Genomic DNA, 22,157 nt, shown 5'->3' with positions numbered 1-22,157 from the left:
ATTCACCAGAATCCCGGAGCGGGATTCACCAGAATCCCGGAGCAGGATTCACCAGAATCCCGGAGCGGGATTCACCAGAATCCCGGAGCGGGATTCACCAGAATCTCGGAGCGGGATTCACCAGAATCCCGGAGCGGGATTCACCAGAATCCCGGAGCGGGATTCACCAGAATCCCGGAGCGGGATTCACCAGAATCCCGGAGCGGGATTCACCAGAATCCCGGAGCGGGATTCACCAGAATCCCGGAGCGGGATTCACCAGAATCCCGGAGCGGGATTCACCAGAATCCCGGAGCGGGATTCACCAGAATCCCGGAGCGGGATTCACCAGAATCCCGGAGCGGGATTCACCAGAATCCCGGAGCGATATTCACCAGAATCCCGGAGCGGGATTCACCAGAATCCCGGAGCGGGATGCACCAGAATCTCGGAGCGGGATTCACCAGAGTCCCGGAGTGGGATTCATTAGAGTCCCGGAGCGGGATTCAACAGAATATATGGCAAAAAAGAACTCAAGAAACAACATTAGTTTGACACTAATGGAAATTCGATCGAGTGAAGATGTTTGAGCATTGTTTTTTTAGACAAATATTTGACCCTGTGTACCCTTGTACCCCTTGTGTAATAACAGCTTTCAAAAGAAAAACTTTTTTGAAATCCCGGAATCTAAATTCCCGGAAATGAGTTTCATCAATTAAATAATCAAGGTTCAATTTATTCCCAAATCACCGTCATTCCATTTTATCGTGCATTTCAACCGTCCGCTCCCTCGCTCGCAGCGCATGAGCGAGACGGCATATACGCATCAACACGCGTTTACCTGCATCAGCGAAAACGAGAGAGCAACACCATCCTCGTCAGATCCGTGCCGTGCGCGACTGATGCGAGCTGCGAGTGAGGTGAGCTGTCAAATTGGAAATATGAAAATCATTTACGAGTGCAAATTCTGACCCAAAACCGAGAAAATTGCGTTTTAATTCGGAACCGACAGTGATTGTACCCCGGCGGAAGGTAAGTTCGAGTGGTTGGGACTTCCGGGCGATTGGAATCGATGGAGTGTGCTGACGGGACATGTGCTTTTTCGCAGTGCATTTTTTTTTTCTCCAGTTCCGAAGACGACGGTCAGCAGAAAGCCATCATGAAGATCACCATCAAAACATTGAAGCAGGAGGCGTTCCACATCGAGGTGGACGTGGAGAAGGACACCGTCCGGACGCTGAAGGAGAAATTCTTCCAGGAGAGCAAACAGGACTACCCGGTCGAGCGGCAGCGGTTGATCTACCTGGGCAAAATCATGGAAGACGAACAGCCGCTCAGCCACTACAACCTGGACGATAAGAAGTTTGTTGTGGTTATGAACAAGAAGCCCACGACGGCCCCGGCGGAACCGGCGGCCGCCGCTAGCAGTGCTTCGGCTTCGACCACGTCAGCGACGGCGGACAAGACTAGTACCGCCAAGAGTGAGGGTGCTCCGGCTGCTTCTGCCAGTTCCTCGACGGCAACCGCCAAGGCGGCCGAAGAAAAGCCCAAGGAGGCAGAGGAGAAGCCGAAGGAGGACAAAAAGCCGGAAGAACCTCCACAGGACGATATTCAAATCAAGATCCAGAGGATAACGGGTAAGTGCGATTGAAATGTGTGGACAAATTGGATATGTTGGGACTTGTTGAGACGTGTTTATGATAGTTTTTTTTTATATAAACATTAGCATAATCGTGTATATATTTCAATACATACAATACGTATAACTGTTGGCTTGTTTGGTTCAAAATAACAACAATAGCTACCGTGATTAGCGTTTATTAGCAGGAATTCATGAAACGCGATATTTTCCTGAGTCATCGTACAAAGGGTCTTTGTTTATGAATACATCGATTAATCCGGGCAGCATGGGTTATCTAAGAATGAATCCTTATACCTTTCTGAATACAAGTCGAATGGTTTGTTTCCTTTCTCTGGTTTTTAATACATTGATTAGTTCAAGTTTGAAGACGATAACAAGTTCATAATGGAAATGGAAGTAATTTTCAAATATGTGCATCTTACGTTGGTTTTTGGTACGAGGTTTTAATTCGATGAGATTACAGATTACACATTTAATTCAGTTGTCTTATACGCAAAACGACGATTATTTTTTTCCATAAAAAGTTGCTCGTAGCTTCAAATGTTGTACAATGTACATATGTACGTCTCTATTAATGAAATTGAATTACATATTCTCAACTGTAAGGTTATCCTACAGAAATGTAAATGTAATTGAATTCAATTCAGTACGTTTGGAGATAGCTATAACGAAGCTATGCTGCCTCGATTGTTAGTGTTCCGAAAATCCATTGCTGATTGAACATGTCATATGGAGAGCGGTGAGCTTGCCGTTTAAGGGTAAATTCGTCAGCATCGGAATCAGGTATCAGAAGGCCGGCTCCAGAGGCACGTTATCCTCCATTTAGGGACATTTGTGCCATCGTCATTTTTATGAGCCTATTTCATCATTTACCTGAGGGAGAATGGGATATTATATGGAAGAGGATTAGGATGAGGAAAGATGATGAAATGGGAACGAGTACCATAGAAGAGGGAATTAACACATAAATTAGAGGTATTGTCCGTGCAGTTGAATCCCGGAATTTTCGACTAGCGAAGTTGGATTTTTCTCCAAATCCGTGCGTCGGACCTAACTTCGGAAGTGGTGCGCTGTATAGCGGACCAGGTTTACTATACAGCGCACCACTTCCGAAGTTAGGTCCGACGCATGAATTTGGAGAAAAATCCAACTTCGCTAGTCGAAAACTCTGATTTTCAACTAAATAGAGAATAGCTTGTGATACCATGCGACTTTCAATATGTCATTGAAAAGCACGTTATCGGAAGCACCCTCAAAAATTCAAGAAACCACTTAAGCAAAAATGACCCTTTGAGCGAGTGCTTTCTTGAAAACGTATACAACTTTGTGTAGAAGAGTCACTGTGAACATCCCAAATTGGGTGGCATTTGAGTTCACATGAATAGGCATGTTAGCCCAACGAACATCACGGATGTTTCGACAATGCGTTCAAGTATTCTAAAAGGAACAAGGTTAACCGGATAAATCTGGAATTATTTCCTTCTTCATACAACACACGCACCCTTTTTGGGATAAAACTATAGAGTTATTTCACGCCATGAAAATACCCAATAGAAAAACAACAAAAGAGTAGTTATCCAAAACATGTTTGAAATACTCAAATCCCTGGGGATTTATAGTAAGCAGAACTTTTAAATGCATACTAAATCGATTATATAGCTACAACTCTGGAAGCGGATGCTAGAGATTCGTTACTATATAAAAAGACTGGCCACAGACCGCAGAGGATTAGATTCTTTTGAAGCAATAGTTATGGTATACCACAATGAAGGGCTTTACCATAATGAAACTCACTTGGAGTACCATGGAATCAATAATAATAATAATCAAATTAGTAAGGCTCCCCAGACTATTGTGCAGGGATGCCTGAATACGCCAATTTCGCAAAGGAACACTTAAATGTCAAATGGAGACTTCTCATTTGACACATGCCAATCAGTCAACTCATGACAAATTCTGAACAAGCAGAGTTATGCCTGGTTTACATTGTTCAACTGAAACGAGCATTTCACTTGCAAACTTCTAAAATATGTTCAATCCAATGGAATGATGTGCTTAGACTGAGCAAATGGCTTGAGTGTCCTCTTGAATGCATCTGAGTTAAAGCAAGTGTTTACATTGTTCAATTCATGCAGTGAATTCGACAGATAACTTGAGCTCAACTCAGATGATTCGCGCGTTTAGACGAGGATTTCGTTGGACTTGTTTGAAAAAGTTCAACATGTCCCCATTTCCGACAGACTCGCAAAATGTGAGTTCTTCCTTCGGAAGGGAAGTAAAGCGTAGGTCCCGAGATGAACTAGCCTAGGGCTAAAAATCTCGTTAATACAGATAAAAAAAATTCAACATGTTCAACTTTTCGGTCAAGTCAAGTGAATTGCTCACGTGAGATGAATGATAGAGTTTACACGTTCAATTCGCATTCAATTGGGCATTTTCAACTGACTGAAATCAAGTCACTTGCACCGTCTAAACCAGCCATTAATAGTGGTTTCGCTGGCTTGGTGTGCTACTTCTTCGTGACCTCCGATCTTTGCAGGTTTCCGTACCTTTTTGCTGTTGTTGTCAGAAACTGCGACATATGCAGTCACGTCTGGGGCCAACTTCACTCTGGTTAAGCTTTCACACTCCATCGTTTCTGACTCTGAATCCCTGGAAAACACGGCAGGGATCACCGCTGTATTTACACACGACGATAGCCTGAAGAGCTCCATTTAAGCGAACTGCTCTTGACAAGTATGGGCTCCACGTGCGGCAAAAGATGCAGTTCTTCCAAATAATCAGTTTCACATTGGTTTGTAACTGTCGCACAACACAATGGCATTACGTACGACAGCTTGAAGCGCTTATGGCTCAAATGAGAATCGCATATTATCCAAAACTGAAAAAGCACTTTTCTCCAGAATGCCGAAAAAGCGAACAAAACTAACGTGTCCGATTGTCATAATTGACTAAATAAACAATCGGATATTCTTATTTTCTTCGATTTGTGAATCATTTTGGGAAAAAGTGCTTTTTTAGTTCTGGAACATTTGCCATTCTCAATAGAGTCTTATTGTTACGCACAATGCGTGCGGGAAATTTGAACTATATTCAGATCTGTTTGAACACCACTGTGATTGCCTGTGCGACCCATTATTGTGAAGCTTATGCACTGTTATAAGAGGATAGGGACACAAAGCGTATTGTAGCGCTAGTGTGGAGATACTTGTTTACGAGGACGGAAGCAAAAGCCCTTCTATTAGGTTACCGAATTTATAGGTAAATTGTGCATGTATATATAGAATATTTTAATAAATGTGATATTTTAGCTTTTTAGCTGACCATGAATAAATACGTCTGCTGTAAGAGTCGGTTCGTCTTCATCTCCCGTAACACTTATCTTGAACGATGTTCACCTGTCTCGGACTTTCTACAGTGGAAACTGGCAGACCTCCACTGCATAGCATGCATAGCATGTGACTTGTGAGCAGACTCTGGTTCCACGGCGGATATCGCAGTGCGAAGAGGGTATTCCACGCTGGACAAATCCTGAGCGGACTCTGACTCCTGCTTATCGTGAACTCGATGGTACAGGAGGCGTGAATCGAAGGCTCCATTCCAAACGGTCGGGTCTGCATTCTCGGGGTAACGTTGAATGCTACGACAAATATTGCAGTGTGAATGGACTGTTCCACACTAGACGGACCAGAGAGCGTCTAGAGCGCAGGCTCTGGGCACTTCACGGTTGTCACTGTCACAGTGTAGGAGGTAGTCTCAACATGACGGATGTCGTACAATGGATGTTTGGATGCGATTTCACTCTTGGCTGATTGGAGTGCTTCTTCTGAGTGGAATTCGAGCGGTATTGATCACGCTATCGCCGCTCAGCACTAAAGTGCATAATTTCCAGACTACACCAAAAATGTGTACTTTTGCACATTCACAAAATCAGTGTCCGCAAAATCGTTGAATTCGCAAAAAAAATTTGTACAGCAATCTAGCTAGGTTTACCAGTGACCTTGAAAAACAAAAAAAAATATCGCCATTTCGCATCTAGACGAATGTACGAGCTGTTTTTGTTTGGCCGACCACCAACTAGGTGGCGGTAGTGAACAATCGTCAAACTCGAACAAAAACGATGCGAGCGCCACGGTTGGGCAGTTGGCCAACTAGGGTAAGAAATCAAACTTTGAACTAGTAAAATTGTAATCTCAATTTGAACCATTTCAAAATTCATTAAAACGAAGTACTTTTCAGGCAAATATTGTCCCAAAAAAGATGTTAAACAGCTTTCCGTAATATAACCTGATAACATGGACTTTAAAAGCATTGAAAAAAGCGTTTTTGTCATGGAAAACAGGCAATTGAAAAATCACTGTTATTTCACCCATTTCCTCCAACAGAAAGCACATTTTCGGTGCACTCGTACACTGCCGTGAATCGCAAGTCAGTCCCATATGTAAAAAGTAGGCATTGAGAAAATGGACTCTGAAGTTTTCAAATTCGATTTCTATGTGAAACTTCAAAAAATCGCCATAATTTAAAAACTTCTGCGATCATCATGGAACTTTCACACATTGCTTCAAACATGAAAACGTAACAGTGAAAAATATAAAACTGGCTAAAACAGTGCTAGGTTTTGTACTGGAGGGTACACTAGTTCGTAATGGGACTGACTTGCGATTACATTTCATTATGGGACAATCTGACTTGGTGTTGTTTTTCAATTTTACTGAACAAACTATATATTTTTATTCACGCAGCTGATAGGTCATCCGATGAAAGACTGAAAATGGCCATTAACTCATTTTTGTCCAAAATGCAGATGGGACTGACTTGCAATTCACGGCAGTACAGCTCATGCATTGTATCACACGCAATATGTGAACACGTCAAATGAAAGCTTATTTATCGTAGAATCGACCAACCAAATAATATTCCGCATTAGGCCGTTACAAATATTGATTTCACTTTTTGTCCCACCACTCTTTGACTGGTCGAGGGGGGGGATAAAAATAATAAAGCATTTAATTTGAAAAATATTAAAAACTCATCGGAATTGTTAAAGAATTTTGAGCAAGACCTGAAATTTTGATAAATATTTTTTTATCTGCCCCCTCAAAATACAAAATCCAGCCAAAAATTTTTGAAGGGGGGGGAGACAAAAAGTCAAAATTAAATTTGTATCAGCCTTATTTGTCATAAAATTATCAAATTTAAGTGATTCTTACTTGGAGAATGTTGTCTTAAGTTGAACCATTTGTAATCTAAATTTGAACTAGTAAACGGGGGTGAGCTTCTAGTGTTGGCCTGTAGATTGCGCTAGTGGTTGCTTTGTTTACTCTTGGGGGATGAAAAATTCTAAATTAAGTTTCCAAATTCCTAAAGAATTTCGAACATTCTGAGTTGAGATTCCACTGCCAAATGAAAAATAGGTATGAGAATTAGCAGATTCATGTGATTTTTCATTGTTTAGCATGGAATTGGCTGTTTTGTGAGTTGCTCGAGCTGCTGCCGCCAGTAGTTCAAATTAAGATTAAAATTGGTTCAAATTATGATTACGATGGTTCAAATTAAGATTAAAATCATTGTTGATAAAACATCAAATATTTCAATGAAATTCGGTGAAAATACAAACTTTTTACCATTTAACAGAAAGCTTATACCCGTGGCTTTCATGTTCATACGACTGCTTCAGAAAGCCGCAATTTGGTTCAAATTTTGATTACCTACCCTATCAAATTTTGAAAAAGACCGTTAAATCGGTGTACGATGTGAATTATCAGAGTGTTACGTCTGTTTGTCTGTGGTGTAACTGTAACACATTTTTGTGTGGTCTGGAAATTATGCACTTATGAGTAGGGCTTACACATTTTAGTGCTGAGCGGTTTTACTGTGATGATCTAGTTTTCGTCCACTTCGCAGCCGACCAGGGGCTGCTGATACGTCAGACTTCACGGTATGACTAGTTCCGGATATTTACCGACATGCAGTGCTTCTTTTAAGTGTTCTTCGGTTGGAGGTCTGATCGCACTCTTCGAGTCGATGGTCCTATTCTGAGTGCGCCGTAGAGTTCTTTGCAAACCCACTGCGATTGGTGACGAATCAACGTTCCTGGTGAAGATTGCCAATCTTCGCTGGCTGGTTGGATCACTAGGATGAGTGTGTCACTGTGTCATTTGATAGCTGCCCACAGAATCTACTGGAAAGTTTCGTCGGTGTCAACCCTGCCTAGCGAGAAGTCGCGCCTTGTCGATCTTCGTTGCATGGTAAGCCACATCTTGTTGTGCGACGCGGTTCCCTCGTACAGGGTGAGCTATAGCTATAGATATATCTATTTCCCTGTGAACGGTGATCAGACTAATCCTTTTGAGCAGGCTGTGACCGTAATTGGTAATTTATTATTCAACGCAAACCTGTCAGTTACATAACATTTAACCAAATCAAGGACTATCTTTTTGAAAATAATTGATATTAATTTGATTGTTTGTCTTTGTTTAAGAGACTTTCAGCCCTTGGCTGGCTCGTCTCTATAATAATTGATACAGTATAATGTAAAGTCCCTGCCCTTCAGTTCAGAGAGGGTTTGGGCAGCGTCCTGCCAACTCGGTCGAGGCAGGATTCTTGGGAGAACAAGTAAGAGGTTGTTGAAAGATTATGTAATGTTATTTATTTTGTGTAATTAAAATCTAATCTTTCCTAAGCATGTTACGTAATATTTGAACAGCTTCATCAACGCTGATATTCTAAAGGGCTAGAATGATGCATTGAGCTTGTAGTGATCCCTTGAAGATGGGATGTAAATCATTATCTCGCGATCGCGTGTTTTCGTACTTTATGGAAAGGGTACATTACATAAACGAACCATTTTAAAAACACATCCGATATGTTACAATATTTAATGATTTGCTATCCATGTCCGTAGAACCATTCTGAATAGCCATTGAGTGAATACACTGGATTGTTTTATATTTTCATCTTGCGAATCGACCAGCCATATAGAAACTGAATCCAGTGTATCACCACAGCCTCTCAAACTACTGTACTGAATAACAACTACTAATCATATTCTTGTTTTCTTTTCCTTGTTTTCTTTCCTTGTTTTCTTTTCCCTTCCTTTTCCTTGTTTTCTTTTCCCTTCCTTTTACATGAGCAAAATAAATACTCCGAGTATTTCTATCACCACGTCCGAAGGCAAAACACCATGCATCATAAACAGCGGAATCGAATGAAGAGGAATCGTGAGTAAAAATCATAAAAACACCTAAGGTAAGAACATAACTATTCTGTTTCCAACGTGTGATTAACCATCAAATAGATTCACTGGTCACGTGTAAGACGGATTTTTGACGCCGGAACGTCGCGACTTGACTAAAGTGACTGATGCGGGACACAGTTTTACATAAATTGAATTGTAAGTTTTTCAGACCCTATTTTCCGAAAAAAGCTTGATAATTTCAATATACTGGTTGCAGGCCGCCAAAATGGTCGACTTTCGCACCTATTCACGATCCAGGCACACAAATCTTGTGATATACAAAGCTCTTCTTACTTAAAGCGATAATTCATGTGAGCTTGGGAAAAATAAAAATTATACTGTCGTCAGACGTATGCTTTTTGAGATTTGTGCATCTTGAACTAGGTTCCCAAGTCGTTCGTCCTTAATATGTTAGTTAGAAAGTGTATAATCAGAAATCCTCTGAAGATCTCTTTTCGTATTATTTTAGAGATCATTATGAATAAATTTACACTTTGTTTTGATTCCCTGAAATTTATCTTCAAAAATTTTAAGAGAATTTTTTCGAAACTCCCGAGTTTTGTTTCATGAAAAATGTATGTTCAAGCTTTGAAAGAAAAAGCTGGAGAAAATTAAGAAGAGAATTTTTTGACAAAACTGTTACTTTTATAGAAATCCCCTGGAACATCTGTCGACGGTAATCCTTGAGAAACCTTAAAAATGCATAAAAATCCCTGCAAAAGAATAGCTAGGGAAAACTCTGAAATAAAAATGTAGATGAATAACTAGAGCAATTCTCGAAGAAACCCTTAAAAAATAGGGAAAATTGTGTGGGAATTTCATATCACTGTAGCATGCAAATTTTGAAAAATATTAACCATGTCCTCCAAAAATTTTCCCTGAAAGGATACTAAGGCATTTTTTACAGTATTTCGCTGAAAGATTCGTATCTAACGCAATTGCTCTTTGTTTATTGGAACATTTCAGGCATTACTCAAAAATTCCTCAAAATAATCTATTGAGAATGCATTTATATTATCCAACTAAAATTTATGCTCGCTTTATAAGTTCTACTATTTTTCCCAGTAGCCTTTGTCATGCTTGTCTTGGGACTTTTACTGGCGGGATCTGTATTACTCAAAGAACGCCTGGTGGGTTGCTATAGTGTGGGTGTGGGAAATACTTTAAGAAATATTTTTTGAAAAAAAAGGTGAACAAAATTCACTTGCGGAGAGCTTACAAAATAAAAAGAAATAGAAAAAATCAAGCAAAATGATTCGCGCTGATTCATGAATAAAAAAAAACATGTTTTACTCTTTCAATTTTTCCGAAGTTTGCATTTTAGAAGAAAAGATGCAGTTCAACATATTAGTCAGATATGTCTGTCGAGAAAAAAATATTGTAGCGATTGTTGAAATCCGGGACATTTCCGGGACACTTTACAATGCGGGACGACTAGCTTGAATCCGGGACTGTCCCGCACAATCCGGGACGTCTGGTCACTTTAGACTTGACTAAATTCGACAGAAATGGTTCACTACTTGACTAGGTTGACATCGTGACAGGTTCTATACGTTGACGTTTTCAATGTAGTTGGCATTATAAAAATAAGACAAGTTTGCTTACAGTTGAAGCTTTTATGTTAACATTCAAATTAACTGCTATTAGAAGATTATGAAGAAAATCATTATTTTAAAATGAGTTAATTTCTCATTTCTATAGATTCCGTTAGGGATGAGTACACCATAGTTGATGAATGATCTGTATTAGTTTTAATTGCTAATTCAATAACCAACTACCCGACCTTGCCTTACGACTTTACTTAGACGATATTATGACAATAAAAGCAAAAGAGCAGGAGTTATGTTGCTTTAAACAATGGTGTGATCAGAATTAAAACTTAATCTTGTCCTTTTATCAGGATCTAGAAACATGGAAAACTTTAGTAATTTGAATGTAATATAAACTATTTTATGATACGGTGGACATAAGGATAATTCAGACTTCATAGGGATACAAGAGATGAACACAGAGGAGCAAAAGACGACTAGCGACGACATAAGATACATTAACTGTATATTAACATAAGGCGTTCGACTGATAAGTTTTCTGTCCACAACATCGAATGGAAGCTCAAAAAGAGAGTTATTTGAAGATGATTCCAGTGCTGTAGATGACCAACATCGGTTCATCATAACAAAATTGGTATTTAACTTGAAATAACTTTCAGAATGCACAATGTAACTTGGGATATTTTTTGATTATTGTTTGGAGATGATGTCAGAAAAACTAGTTGCCCATACCGGCTAAAAACGCTAGTTCTGATAATTGTCACTGAGTAGTCTTCAAAAGTATCAGAACATTACATTTTCAGAGCTTCCACAAAATACGGGTGGGATGGGAACAGTAAGCGACACTGTATTTTTGATAACTACTACGACCCAATACTAAATACTGCACACTTTGCTCAAGTTGACGACATCGTCTAGTCCATCGTGAGTATTGGTCATAGTAGGGGGAAAGTAAGGAAAGGGTCCAGGCTTTGCTTTCAGCTGTCCTGCAGCTCCACCTGGCCACTCTTAAAAAAAAAAAAAAAAAAAGTATAATGTAAAGTAGTGTCCCTTTTGAGCGCAGCTTTTAGAGATGTTAGTAAAAGCTGTTGTCTAACATTGAATGGTAGGGCATTCCAGGTAGATGCTCCGTACACCTTTCCGAGTGTTGGTGGTGTGATGTGGCAGAACAAAAAACCTGGCGCGCTCGTTCCGTCCCAGTGCTGTGTATTGTCGGATGTAATCCGGATGATTGCCGTAGTAGGCACCATGCATGAAGTGGCAAACACGGCGACGGTAGTTTTCGAGGAACTCACATCCAAGTATGGTGTGCCGCACCACTTGAGTCGAGTCTCGTCGTCGCAGACCGTATACAAACTTAACCGACGATTTGAAGTAACGATTTAGTTACTCTCTTTTCAGGGAAAATACTACATCGCCGTAGGTGATGAGTACTGCTTGCGTTAGTTTTCTCCGGGTTTGTTCGGACAGTACTTTTTTAAATAGCCTGAATGTGCGCAGCGTACTGTAGACTCTTTTGGTAACCTCGTTGACTTGGCCACCACATTTCAAGTCGAGACTTGATGCTGGGCAAGGGTTCAGCTGCACGGGATCAAAGTCTTCAGCGGAGCGACTCGTCTTAAGCCTGGAGCACATAGCGTCCGTTCTGTCGAGGTTTGCGTTTTTTGACAGTTTTCTCTCGGGAAATGTGTCACACTACTGTCACGCACACGCAAACGTATGCATTAGAGTGGGTCATCGTTTATATGGAAAAATGAAATCATCCCATCAGATCCCATCAGATCAAAGCTTTTTTGATCCCATTTCAGAGCCCAAATAAGTGTGCAAAATTTGAGCATGATCGGTTATGTCTACGTTTTGCGCATCGCGTTTGAAATTTGTATGGGGTTTTACATGGGAAAACACACTTTTTTGCATTTCTCTCATAACAAGCTCGAATTTTTCTAAAACCATGTAACCGATAAAGTGAAAACATACCCCAGGGTGTCCTGAAGAACTTTGTCGGAGACCGCGAAGTGATCTGATGCTTATGAAAAAAGTTATAGCGTTGACATTGCTTGGCGAAACAGTATGATTTTGTTGCTATTGTTATTCCTTTACATGTTAAAACATAAACACATGCATGCGATTCGTAGGTTATAACTATTTTCACAAGCATCGGATCGCTTTGCGGTCTTCAACAAAGTTTTTCAGAACATCCTAGGCTATCATTTTATAGTATAGTATTCAGACAAACTTTTTCAACTTATGACAAAAATGCAAAAAAGTGTGTTTTCCCATACAGAATCCCACACAAATTTCAATTGCAATGCGCAAAGTGTAGACGCAACCGATCGTGCTCAAATTTTGCACAGACACTCAGGACCCGAAACGGAACCAAAAAAGCTTTGATCTGAGAAAACGGTTCCGATGACCCACGCTAGTATGCATAGTGCGGGGTACTTAAGCGTTATTATATATTCCCTCTCACTTCAAATTGCTCCACAGTTGTTTAGCTGGAAGTTCGCTGCTGAACTGCGTCTCAGCATATCGCTGAGCAAGGTTCTGATCTTCTTCGAAACATACTCTTGCCATTGAGCATCTCCTCTGATACGGTTCGGATTCCGCACGTAGAAGGAGTTAGCAAGGTCCCGTATGGCAATAGCATTTTGGATTTCATCTGTGATCCACGACGTGTGCTTGTGCTGAACACACATTGTTCTTTCTGGAGCGTGTCGATCCAGCAACGCTGGAAGATCGGTGTTTAAGAGTTGTATTTTGTTGTGATGTCTTCTTCTTGGTAGAAGTTCCGGAAGTCCTTCGACTGGAAGTCTGCTTGAAGTGATAGGGGGGTCGATTCCGCGGAAATGTCGTATTTTAATCCGTGGTGGGGCAGCTACTGGTACACGTACATCAGCAACCAAGTAAACAGCTTCGAGGTCCGATATTGTATTTGCGCTGACTGCTTTGGACTTCTGGATAAATTGCAGGTGATCAGTCACAAGTAGATTAATCGTGGTAGAAAGAACTGTTTTTGGTTATCCTCGTGGCAGATGTTGACAGCACAGTCAGATTGAAGGTTGCGCGTATGCGTTGTAAGACAAGCAGATTTGCGGTGGGTTGACTGGCAGCGACATTAATGTTGTAATCCCCAACCAAGAAAATCCTGTCGAAATGGTGTTCGAGGAGATCAAGCAAGAGCTTTTCGTATTATTGTGCAAAAGGTGTGCTGTTTCCAGATGCGTTGTACAGTACTACAATGCAGGTGATCAGCTCTCCGACTCCGACGGCTAAGTATTCGAGCCGTTGGCTAATGTGAATTGTAGGATCGTAACAAGATTTCAGAATGGGCACTGTTCTTATACCCCCTCTCTCATAAACTCCTACGCCTCCGCAGGTTTTGGTCCCTCTGCCACGTCCAGAAGGCAATGAGTGCTTAATTAAATTGTAGCCAGGGATGTTCATCGGCCCGACTGGGGAGGATTCATTGAGTTTGGTCTCGGTAACTCAGAAAAAATGGTATTGGTTTCGGTCGAGCATTAGTTTGACGCCGTCGATATGTCGTTCGAGGCTACGAACGTTAAGGTGCCCAATGCGAAGTAGTTTAGTGTTTGTTGTCATCGTCATAAGGTGGGGTTGGAAGAGTCGTTTGGTAGATAGTTCTGCTATCAAAATGAAACGTGGAAAAAAAACCGCTGACACTGCGTCGAAGAACACTGAAGAGTCATCGTTCGTAGGGACAGAGTTGGTGAGTTCCAGGAGTTCGTTGATGCTACTGACCGGTGTGTAAACCTCTTGACCATATAGAAGAATGGAAACTGGACTTGCCTACTTTCCTTTGCTTCAGCCTACCCAACTAACATTTTCAGCGCTATAAGCTTCAGTCATTTGCTTTCTGTTGTGTAACCATCGAGTAAAAGCAGTCAACGCTGAATAAAAGGAAAGCTAGTCAAATATAAATCATAAGCTAATACACGACTGCAAAACAAGCACCATACAGCTACCAAACTCGGTTTTCAGAAATCCATTACTTGTCACTGGGGCTGCCTTTACTCCACCCTATTCCAACTCCGGGAGATTTCCCGGAAGATGTGAAAACTTGAACACATCGAATAGGAGTCCCCACTAACAAAACAGCTGCTACTATACAGTACAATTCATTGTACTGACAAATCCCCAAACCAGCAGCGCTTTAAAGGCCGTTATGCGATTTCATTACGGCTAGAAGCTGTAATAAAGAAACTGTGGGTTTACCAACACGGCTTGTCGGATATAAACATTATTGTCAAAACAAACTTTAAGCGGGATATATAGCTACTACACAAATTCTTTACAGCTATCCATGTATGTGCTGTGAAATTATTTGGGTTGCTTTTATTGCACTTTAATTCAATGCCGGAAGATTTGCCGGAAGATGTGCAAATCGAGTAAGAGTCCCAGCCAATACAACAGCTGCTTTTATACAGTACGTTTTGTAATGTTGCCAAAACACAAAACAGCAGCGCTTCGTAGCCGTTTAAAGAACACTCTTTCAGCTAGAAGCTGTGAAGAAGAATCTGTTGGCGCAACCACACAGCTTGTTCAATGTAAACATTATCGCGTTTGACGTTTCACAAGCTTTTACAGCAAGATGAAGTTGGGTAAGGTTTCTTGTGGCACAATTATGAAGCCTTGTCTGGAGTAAAACAAAACGGGCTATTTTCTATGTTATTTATATATAGCGGTGTGGCAGCGAGGACATCATCGGGACCAGTGGATACGGAGATCGGGAGTTTGATTCCAAGTTGCGGCAAGTACTTTAATTATTCAATTTTAAAAATGATAATTCCAGTTCCACATGTATTGCACCACGGTATCCATAACCTAATTATATTTAATCGTTTAATTTGGGGATGCCGTAAAACTATTATTTAACAACTGCGAAAAGGCTGAAAAAGCGCCTTCTCAAGATGTTATTCAGTTAGTGGTTACATAGGAGCCGAGAAAAGAGCTATGACTAGGTGGCATAGAAGCTGATCGCACAGCATGTACAAGCTGATTAAGTTCGCCAGATTCATTGGTATAGGGCTTGCATAGAAGCTTCCGTCCATATGTACAACACAGTAACTCAGCATCAAACCGTATTAAGGACGCTTTGTTGACGTTTACATTCGCAATAAATGTTAGTTGGGTAAGGTAAAGGTTGCGTATGCGGAAAGTGGAAAGTGATAGAGTTTTATTCATGGTAAACCGGTAGTTAAGTTGGAGGCCGTCGGCGCTGTCGAGAATCGAAAGCTTTGCATCCCTGTACTTCCAAACATTTCTTAAACTCACAAAAGCAGCCCTCGCCTTCTTAATCAGTGCACCTGTTGTCCCGTCTACATGAGCGTAGCACTTCCTTCTCGAGAGCCGAATAGCGCTGACGGGCTACGGCTTTTGCTCCTCGTGTTTTCGTTCGCTCTACCGCGGCTTTGGCGTTCCTTCGCTTCTCTATCTTCCTCCAAGTATCATCTGTGATACACTGCTTTCTCCGGGTGCGTAGCTCCCAAATTGTTCTCGCCGGTGGCGATGAAGGCGTCCTAGATGGCGCTCTATTGATCTTCTACGCTTCCACCTTACGGAATATCCGCAGCACGGTTCTCTAGTTCCTCGACGAAGGACCTTTTCACCGCAGCGTCTTCCAGTCGGCGTGTGTTGAACCGGCGCCCGATTTTCTCCTCTTGTCGATGGATCCTAGCAATGAGCAGTCGGATCTCGCCGATTAGGAGATGATGGTCGGACGCAATGTCGGCGCTACGTTTGTTCCGCACATCAAGAAGACTCCGTTTCCATTTTCGGCTGATGCAGATGTGGTCGATATGATTTTCCCTGACGCCATCACGGGAAACCCTATTTGTGTCAATTTTGTGCACTGACCATTGTTGTCACAAAACTCTGTAAACAGCTCTCCGTTTTCTATCATTCCTCCAACACCTTGACGTATCATGGTCATAGTTAGAGTTTTCAGAATCAACCTTCACGTTGAAGTCGCCTATAAGGATCTTGATAGTGATACCTACTTCTTAGGATCTTATTTACGACAGAGCATTCAGTTAACTGGTCAATTGGCCAATTGGCTGTAACAGTTATCTTTGTCTTGCATTTATTTTCGGCAGCATCGGTTAGTGCGTAACATTCAGCCCAGTAGAGTGGAAGTAGAATAACTTGTTATATTTATGCAACAGTATCGTTTTGTAAATTCAGACAGATAGAAATAAATTTTCCTAACATCGATTTTTTTAGGGGCATAGTTTTTCGGAAAATGACGGACAATCTGAGTAGTCATCATGAATATGATTACTAATTTAATGCTTTCGCGATGTTTTTCTCTTTCCTAACAGAAATGGGCTACTCGCTGGAGGAAGCCCGTATCGCGCTCGAGATCTGCGACAACAACCCGGATCGTGCCGTCGAATACCTTCTGTCGGAGATTGCCACCAGCTCCATGGGCGGCGGCGGCGGCGGTGGTGGTGGAGGTAATGGCGGCGGGAGCGCTGCCTTATCTGGCGGTGCCACTCAGGAGAGCAGACTGGCCTTCCTGCGGGAACATCCAACCTTCCTGGAGATGAAGCGTCTCCTCCAGGAGGATCCCAGCCTGTTGCCGCATTTACTGCAGAAGATCCAATCGAGCAATCCGGACCTGATGCGCATCATCTCCGAGAACCAGGTGGAATTCCTGACGCTGATCAACGAGGGCACCGAGGAGCCGTCCGATGCCCGAATGGGAGTGCCCCGGGAACTTGAAACGACTGCCGCCGCCATGGTGGACAGTTTGACCCAGTCGGACATGGATGCGATCGACCGGCTGAAGGCCCTCGGGTTCCCGGAACATCTGGTAATTCAGGCGTACATTGCTTGCGAACGGAACGAGTACCAGGCGGCGGATTTCCTCGTCTCACAGACGCTGGACGATGACGAGTAAGCAAAATGGCTTTTCTTTTTTCCCCCTTTTTCCTCTTGAAGATGCGATCCGAAGTAAGGTTTGATTGGATTTGGTTTATGAAAATATGTTTCCCACTTTAGTAGAGTGACTCAACCGTCTTTTCCCGGATTCCCCGTTTTCCCCGGTCCGAATTTCATACAAATCCTCTTTCTAAAGTCAGCAAATAGGGTTCCACGGCGAATAATATAAACTTTTGATTCAAAAATCTTTCATCTTTACATCAACAGAAAAGTATAGTTGAACTGAAAAAGACGAACAGTTGATTCAATCGCAGAATATTTTGGAATCAACATCGAAACATTTGAAACCGGACAAACATGGGTTACTTGATTTTAGTTTCTTTGCTAGTAAGAACACACAATATAGCTGCTTGCCTTAGTGTTGATGGTGGTCTGGAATAATTTCCGTCTGTGTTACGTCAACAGTCACAAGTTTGCGATTCAGCGAATCAGCTTATTGTTCACTTTTTATTGTTTTTTTTTAATTATTTTAACTGAATAAGCGGTGATGATGATGATGAATGTTTAACAACCCTACTACTGAAAATTGCATATAAAAAAAAAACAAGTATAATTGTATACAGAAAAACTCTAAAATTTAAATTACTACACCTACGCGATTATTGAAATTGATGAAAAAATTATCCATTCTCAAAAAAATTTTGCCCCAAATAAAATTTAAGGACTATTGTAATTATCGGCTCACCCTCTGTCGGGTTGTTGAGTGTGTCTGGTTTGTTGCGTGTTTCGACTCGCCAGTAGTGAACGATATCACGTCACGGATAGGTATTGGGTATTCTTCCTCTGTTATTGAAACATTGCCATCCGCAAAACAGACAAATTTGCCGGATTTCGTGAAAATCGTGCCCCGACTTTTGAGTCCGGCTCGTCGCATAAACACCTTCCAAAGCGATGTGAAACAGCAGACATGAGAGTCCTCCACCTTGTCGTAGTCCCCGACTCTGCCTCTAGAAGTTGCTTAGAGATTCCTACAGAAATTTCTCAAAAAAGTCTGGAACCTCTTTCAAGATTTCAGCAAGAAACCTCTAGGTGTTCCTTTGCAATTTCCTTCAGGATTTTTTTTAGATTTTCCCAAGAATTCCGTAAGAAATTTCACCAGAAATTCTCAAGTTTTAACCCATCCATTCCTTCATAAAAATCAATTCCCGGAGAAATTCTTTGACAGATTGCAGAGAAGTTCTCCTAGCCAATCAATCTTTCAGAAGTTTTGTCAAAGATAACTCCGATTATTTTTTCAGTAATTCCTCAAACACTTCTTGCAGGAAATTCTCCAGAGGTTTCGAATATTCTTCCCGAAAATGTTCCTGCGATTCCTTCATAAATTCAGGATTTTTCACAGGAATGCTTTCCAAAAATTTTTGTTGGAGCTCCTCGGGAGGTTTCTTTCTGGAATTTTTACGGAGATTCTTTCAGACATTACTTCACAAATTCCTCTAGAAAGTTCTTAAGGGATTCTTCTAGAGAAGTTCCTCCAGGGGGTTTCTCAGGAGTTCATCTAATATTCCTACAGGAATATTGTTACGTATTAGTTGTTCTCTGACTACGAAAGATATAATTATGTGTATTTGTGGTCAAAATTGATTTAATGTGCAAGCGAAATGAACCAAAATAGCGCGCAGCTCTGCTCCTTGCTTGACAAGAACAACCGATCAAAAATTTTCATCGCTCCACTGTCAACACAAAAGGGACAGAACATTTTCACTTCCGCTGATACGACTGCGAACAGCAGCAGAAGCAGACAGCCGGTGCCGTGAAAGGCAGAGAAAGTGCGTGTGGTGCCGTAAAATTGATGTAGTGCGGGTGGAAATAGTCCGGAACGCAATTCGGGACCACCGGGTTCGGCAAAGAATCCTACGACGCAACCATCGGCAGCTGATTTCTGCGTGTACGGGCAACGAAAAGCCACCAGTGCTGTTTGTGGCTTCCAAGCGGCGTTTAGTGAATTGGGGCAAACTTCGATCATTAAACCCGTAAGTGCAGAAACGGATCACGGTGAAACCGTACTGAAAGAAATAGTTTATTACAGGCACAAACGCATCCCGAACGCACGGACTGAAAGTACGCCTCGTAACCGTAGAGCAACGGCTCTACCTTCACCCACTGTAAGTTCCACGTTGCTCGACATAACCTAGATCTAATTCGTTCGGTCCTCACAGGCTTCAATCTCTCGCCGGCATTCACGGCGTGTCGCAACAAGTTGTACAAACATCTGGTGCATTCGGGAAAGAACCGTTTGGAAAACGTAAGCCCAACTTTCTCTCACGGGAAGAGTGAAAACTAACCCTATCCAACTTGACAGGAACAAGCGCACATCTGGTAGCAGAAACAATCTCGACCGGAGCCAAGGTCAACCGCCGATCGGACCACCGGATCACGCGGCTACAAAAGGCCCCGCAGGGTGAGTTTGTTACCAACCAAAGTACCGAAACATGCCTTAACATATGTCGTTCAACAGGGCCTTTTTGTTGGAACTACCAAGGAACTACTGGAGCTACGAATTCCACGAATCCACAGAGACCGACCAGCTCAAGGCGAGCACGTATCTGAAGCGGTGGCCCCGGTTGTTGGAGGGCAAACCTTCGCTGGCTCCCCGGAGACGTTCCTGGGCAGTGAACGCGACAACCCCCGTTCGTCCAGAGCGAATGCACGCAGAGTGGTGACGGAGGATCAGTGTCTGCCTGAGCCAATGGCGGTTCGTGCTGTGGAACACGGCGGCGATCACACGACGGCTTTCGCTCGGGCCCTCACGCATTGATGTCTCGAGAATTCAGAGCAGCACGGTCGGAGACGTGACTAAAGGGAAGTCATGAGCGGTGAGCAAATGCACAAAATACTCTAAGGCACCAAAATGAAGAAAAGCATAGTTGCTAAAAGGTATAGCTCCGCATGAGCCAAAAGCAGGAGATTAGGGAACCCAGTAGGGAAAGAACAAGTAGTATAAGACAAAACGACCACAATACACACTATGTTTTCTAATTGAGTTTGGCTCTTTGTTTATTTGGTTTGAGGAAACCCAACAATATTTTCTTGGGATTTATTGAAAAGCATTCTGAGATTTTTTCGGATTTTTTTCCGGGGACGCTTCAACAATTCCTTCAGCGATTCTTTCAAAAACAACTTAAGGATCTATTTCTTGGGAGGGATATCTCAAGAAATTCTCCATAAAATTACTGCAGAACATTCTCCAGATTTCCAGGCATTCTTTTCATTCCATCTAAAAATTCAAAGTGTAGAAATGAATTTTAGTGATTCCTTCAAAAATTCTTCCAGATTTGTTTCGAATTTCTGCTGGGGTTTCTTCGAAAAGTCCTCTAGCGATTATTTTTGTCAACTTCTACCTTCAGACAATTTGCAAGAACTCCAGTAGTACCTCCGGCAGTTCATCCAGGGTTTTCTCTGGACATACTCCGAGATTCCCTTCACAAATGTGTTCAGGGAGTTATTTAAGAACTCCTCTCTGTCTGCAGTTTCTGTTCGGATTTTCGCAGAAATTATTTCAAGCATTCCGTGTGGAATTTTTACGAGATTTACTTCCGAAATTCCTCAAGAGTGTCCTTTAGAAACTCCTTCAGGAATTTATCCTTGAATTCCTCCAAATTTCCTCCGGAGGAAAAGACTTGAATTCACAATAAACGTTTATTTTACGCCCGAACAGCTTGAGCACTTGAGAAGAACTGGCTAGGAAATTTTCTTAACATTCTATGTAACCAAGGGCGTTGCTACGGTTTGCAAGCGTTAACGATTGCCTACTTCAACAAAAAATAATTCAGAAATTACTTCAGAGTTTTTTTTTTCAGGATTCTCATCAGGAAATATAAAAAAAAACATCTTGGAATTTCCAGAGGTATCTCTTAGAATTCCTTTAGAAAATTCTTCAGGGTATCCTTGGAAAATTTCTCCAGTATTTTTTTTTTGTATACAGTCGAACCTCCTTGAGTCGATGTTCCTTGACTCGATATCGACTCATGGAGATATTTTTTTCCATACTGAAAAATAATTTCTGGGTTACTATGATGGTCAAAAAACTTCCCAAAGGATTTTTGTTCCACTACTCGATATTTCCTTGAGTCGATGGTCCCTTCAATATCGACTCATGGAGGTTTTACTGTAGGAATCACAGGAGGTATTTCTGAAGGTACCGCAGGAGCAGTACTAAAAAGAAACCTTCTAGTTATTACTTCAATAATCGCTGACAAAATTTTCCAAGGGATTTCTCAAGAAGCCTTTGAAGTATTTCTGAAAAAGCTCTAGGTGAATTGCTTGATATTTATGAAAAAGTCCTTAACCTACTAAAGGAGTCTGGAAATAATTCTGAAGGAATTCCACTTCTGAAGAAGTGTCAAAAGAATCCGTGGAGGAACATCTGAAAAAATTCTTGAAAGATTTGTTTGTTAAACAGAAGGTCTAATTTCGGCACTTCTCCGACATTATCGACGTCAGGACCTATCGTGGCGCCAACATCGACTCCAACCGTCATCAACAATGTACGAAACTCTCTTGATGACAACAATGTACGTTTCAGCATACGCGCAGAATCTCGAGGCCGCGTTGCCAGACGAGGGCGAGCCCGAAGAGGCCCCTCTAGAGGACTGCTGGAGTACAGTGAAAGCAGCCATCAACGACGCAGCCGAGAGCACGGAGCACCATCGGGTACGTGGAACGGAATCGACGGAACGAATGGTTCGACGAAGAGTGCAGAACGGTTTTGGAGAAGAACGCTGCGAGGGCGCTGAGGCGATCGAAAGGTGGAAGCAGCACTTCGATCAGCACCTGAATGGCGTAGAGA

The 22,157-nt window shown here is 41.9% G+C and overlaps 2 protein-coding genes across 2 annotated transcripts; both read left to right on the top strand.

Annotated features, from left to right (window-relative positions):
- The first annotated feature begins 860 nt into the window (after positions 1-860).
- LOC115256393 (UV excision repair protein RAD23 homolog B) lies at positions 861-18,044 on the top strand. Its single transcript, XM_029854817.2, has 3 exons — positions 861-1,011; positions 1,088-1,616; positions 16,750-18,044. Exons 2-3 carry the CDS (start codon positions 1,139-1,141, stop codon positions 17,328-17,330), a joined length of 1,059 nt encoding a protein of 352 aa, XP_029710677.2. The 5' UTR covers positions 861-1,011; positions 1,088-1,138; the 3' UTR covers positions 17,331-18,044.
- On the top strand, positions 17,372-20,386 carry LOC115269139 (uncharacterized). The gene is made up of 5 exons (XM_062853512.1): positions 17,372-17,388; positions 19,167-19,473; positions 19,528-19,613; positions 19,671-19,769; positions 19,827-20,386. The coding sequence occupies exons 1-5, from the start codon at positions 17,372-17,374 to the stop codon at positions 20,029-20,031; spliced, it is 714 nt and encodes a 237-aa protein (XP_062709496.1). The 3' UTR covers positions 20,032-20,386.
- The last annotated feature ends 1,771 nt before the right edge of the window (positions 20,387-22,157 follow it).

Source organism: Aedes albopictus, chromosome 1 (assembly GCF_035046485.1).
Source record: "Aedes albopictus strain Foshan chromosome 1, AalbF5, whole genome shotgun sequence".
In the NCBI taxonomy this organism is placed as follows: domain Eukaryota; kingdom Metazoa; phylum Arthropoda; class Insecta; order Diptera; family Culicidae; genus Aedes; species Aedes albopictus.
This window is presented reverse-complemented; position numbering and strand designations above follow the sequence as displayed.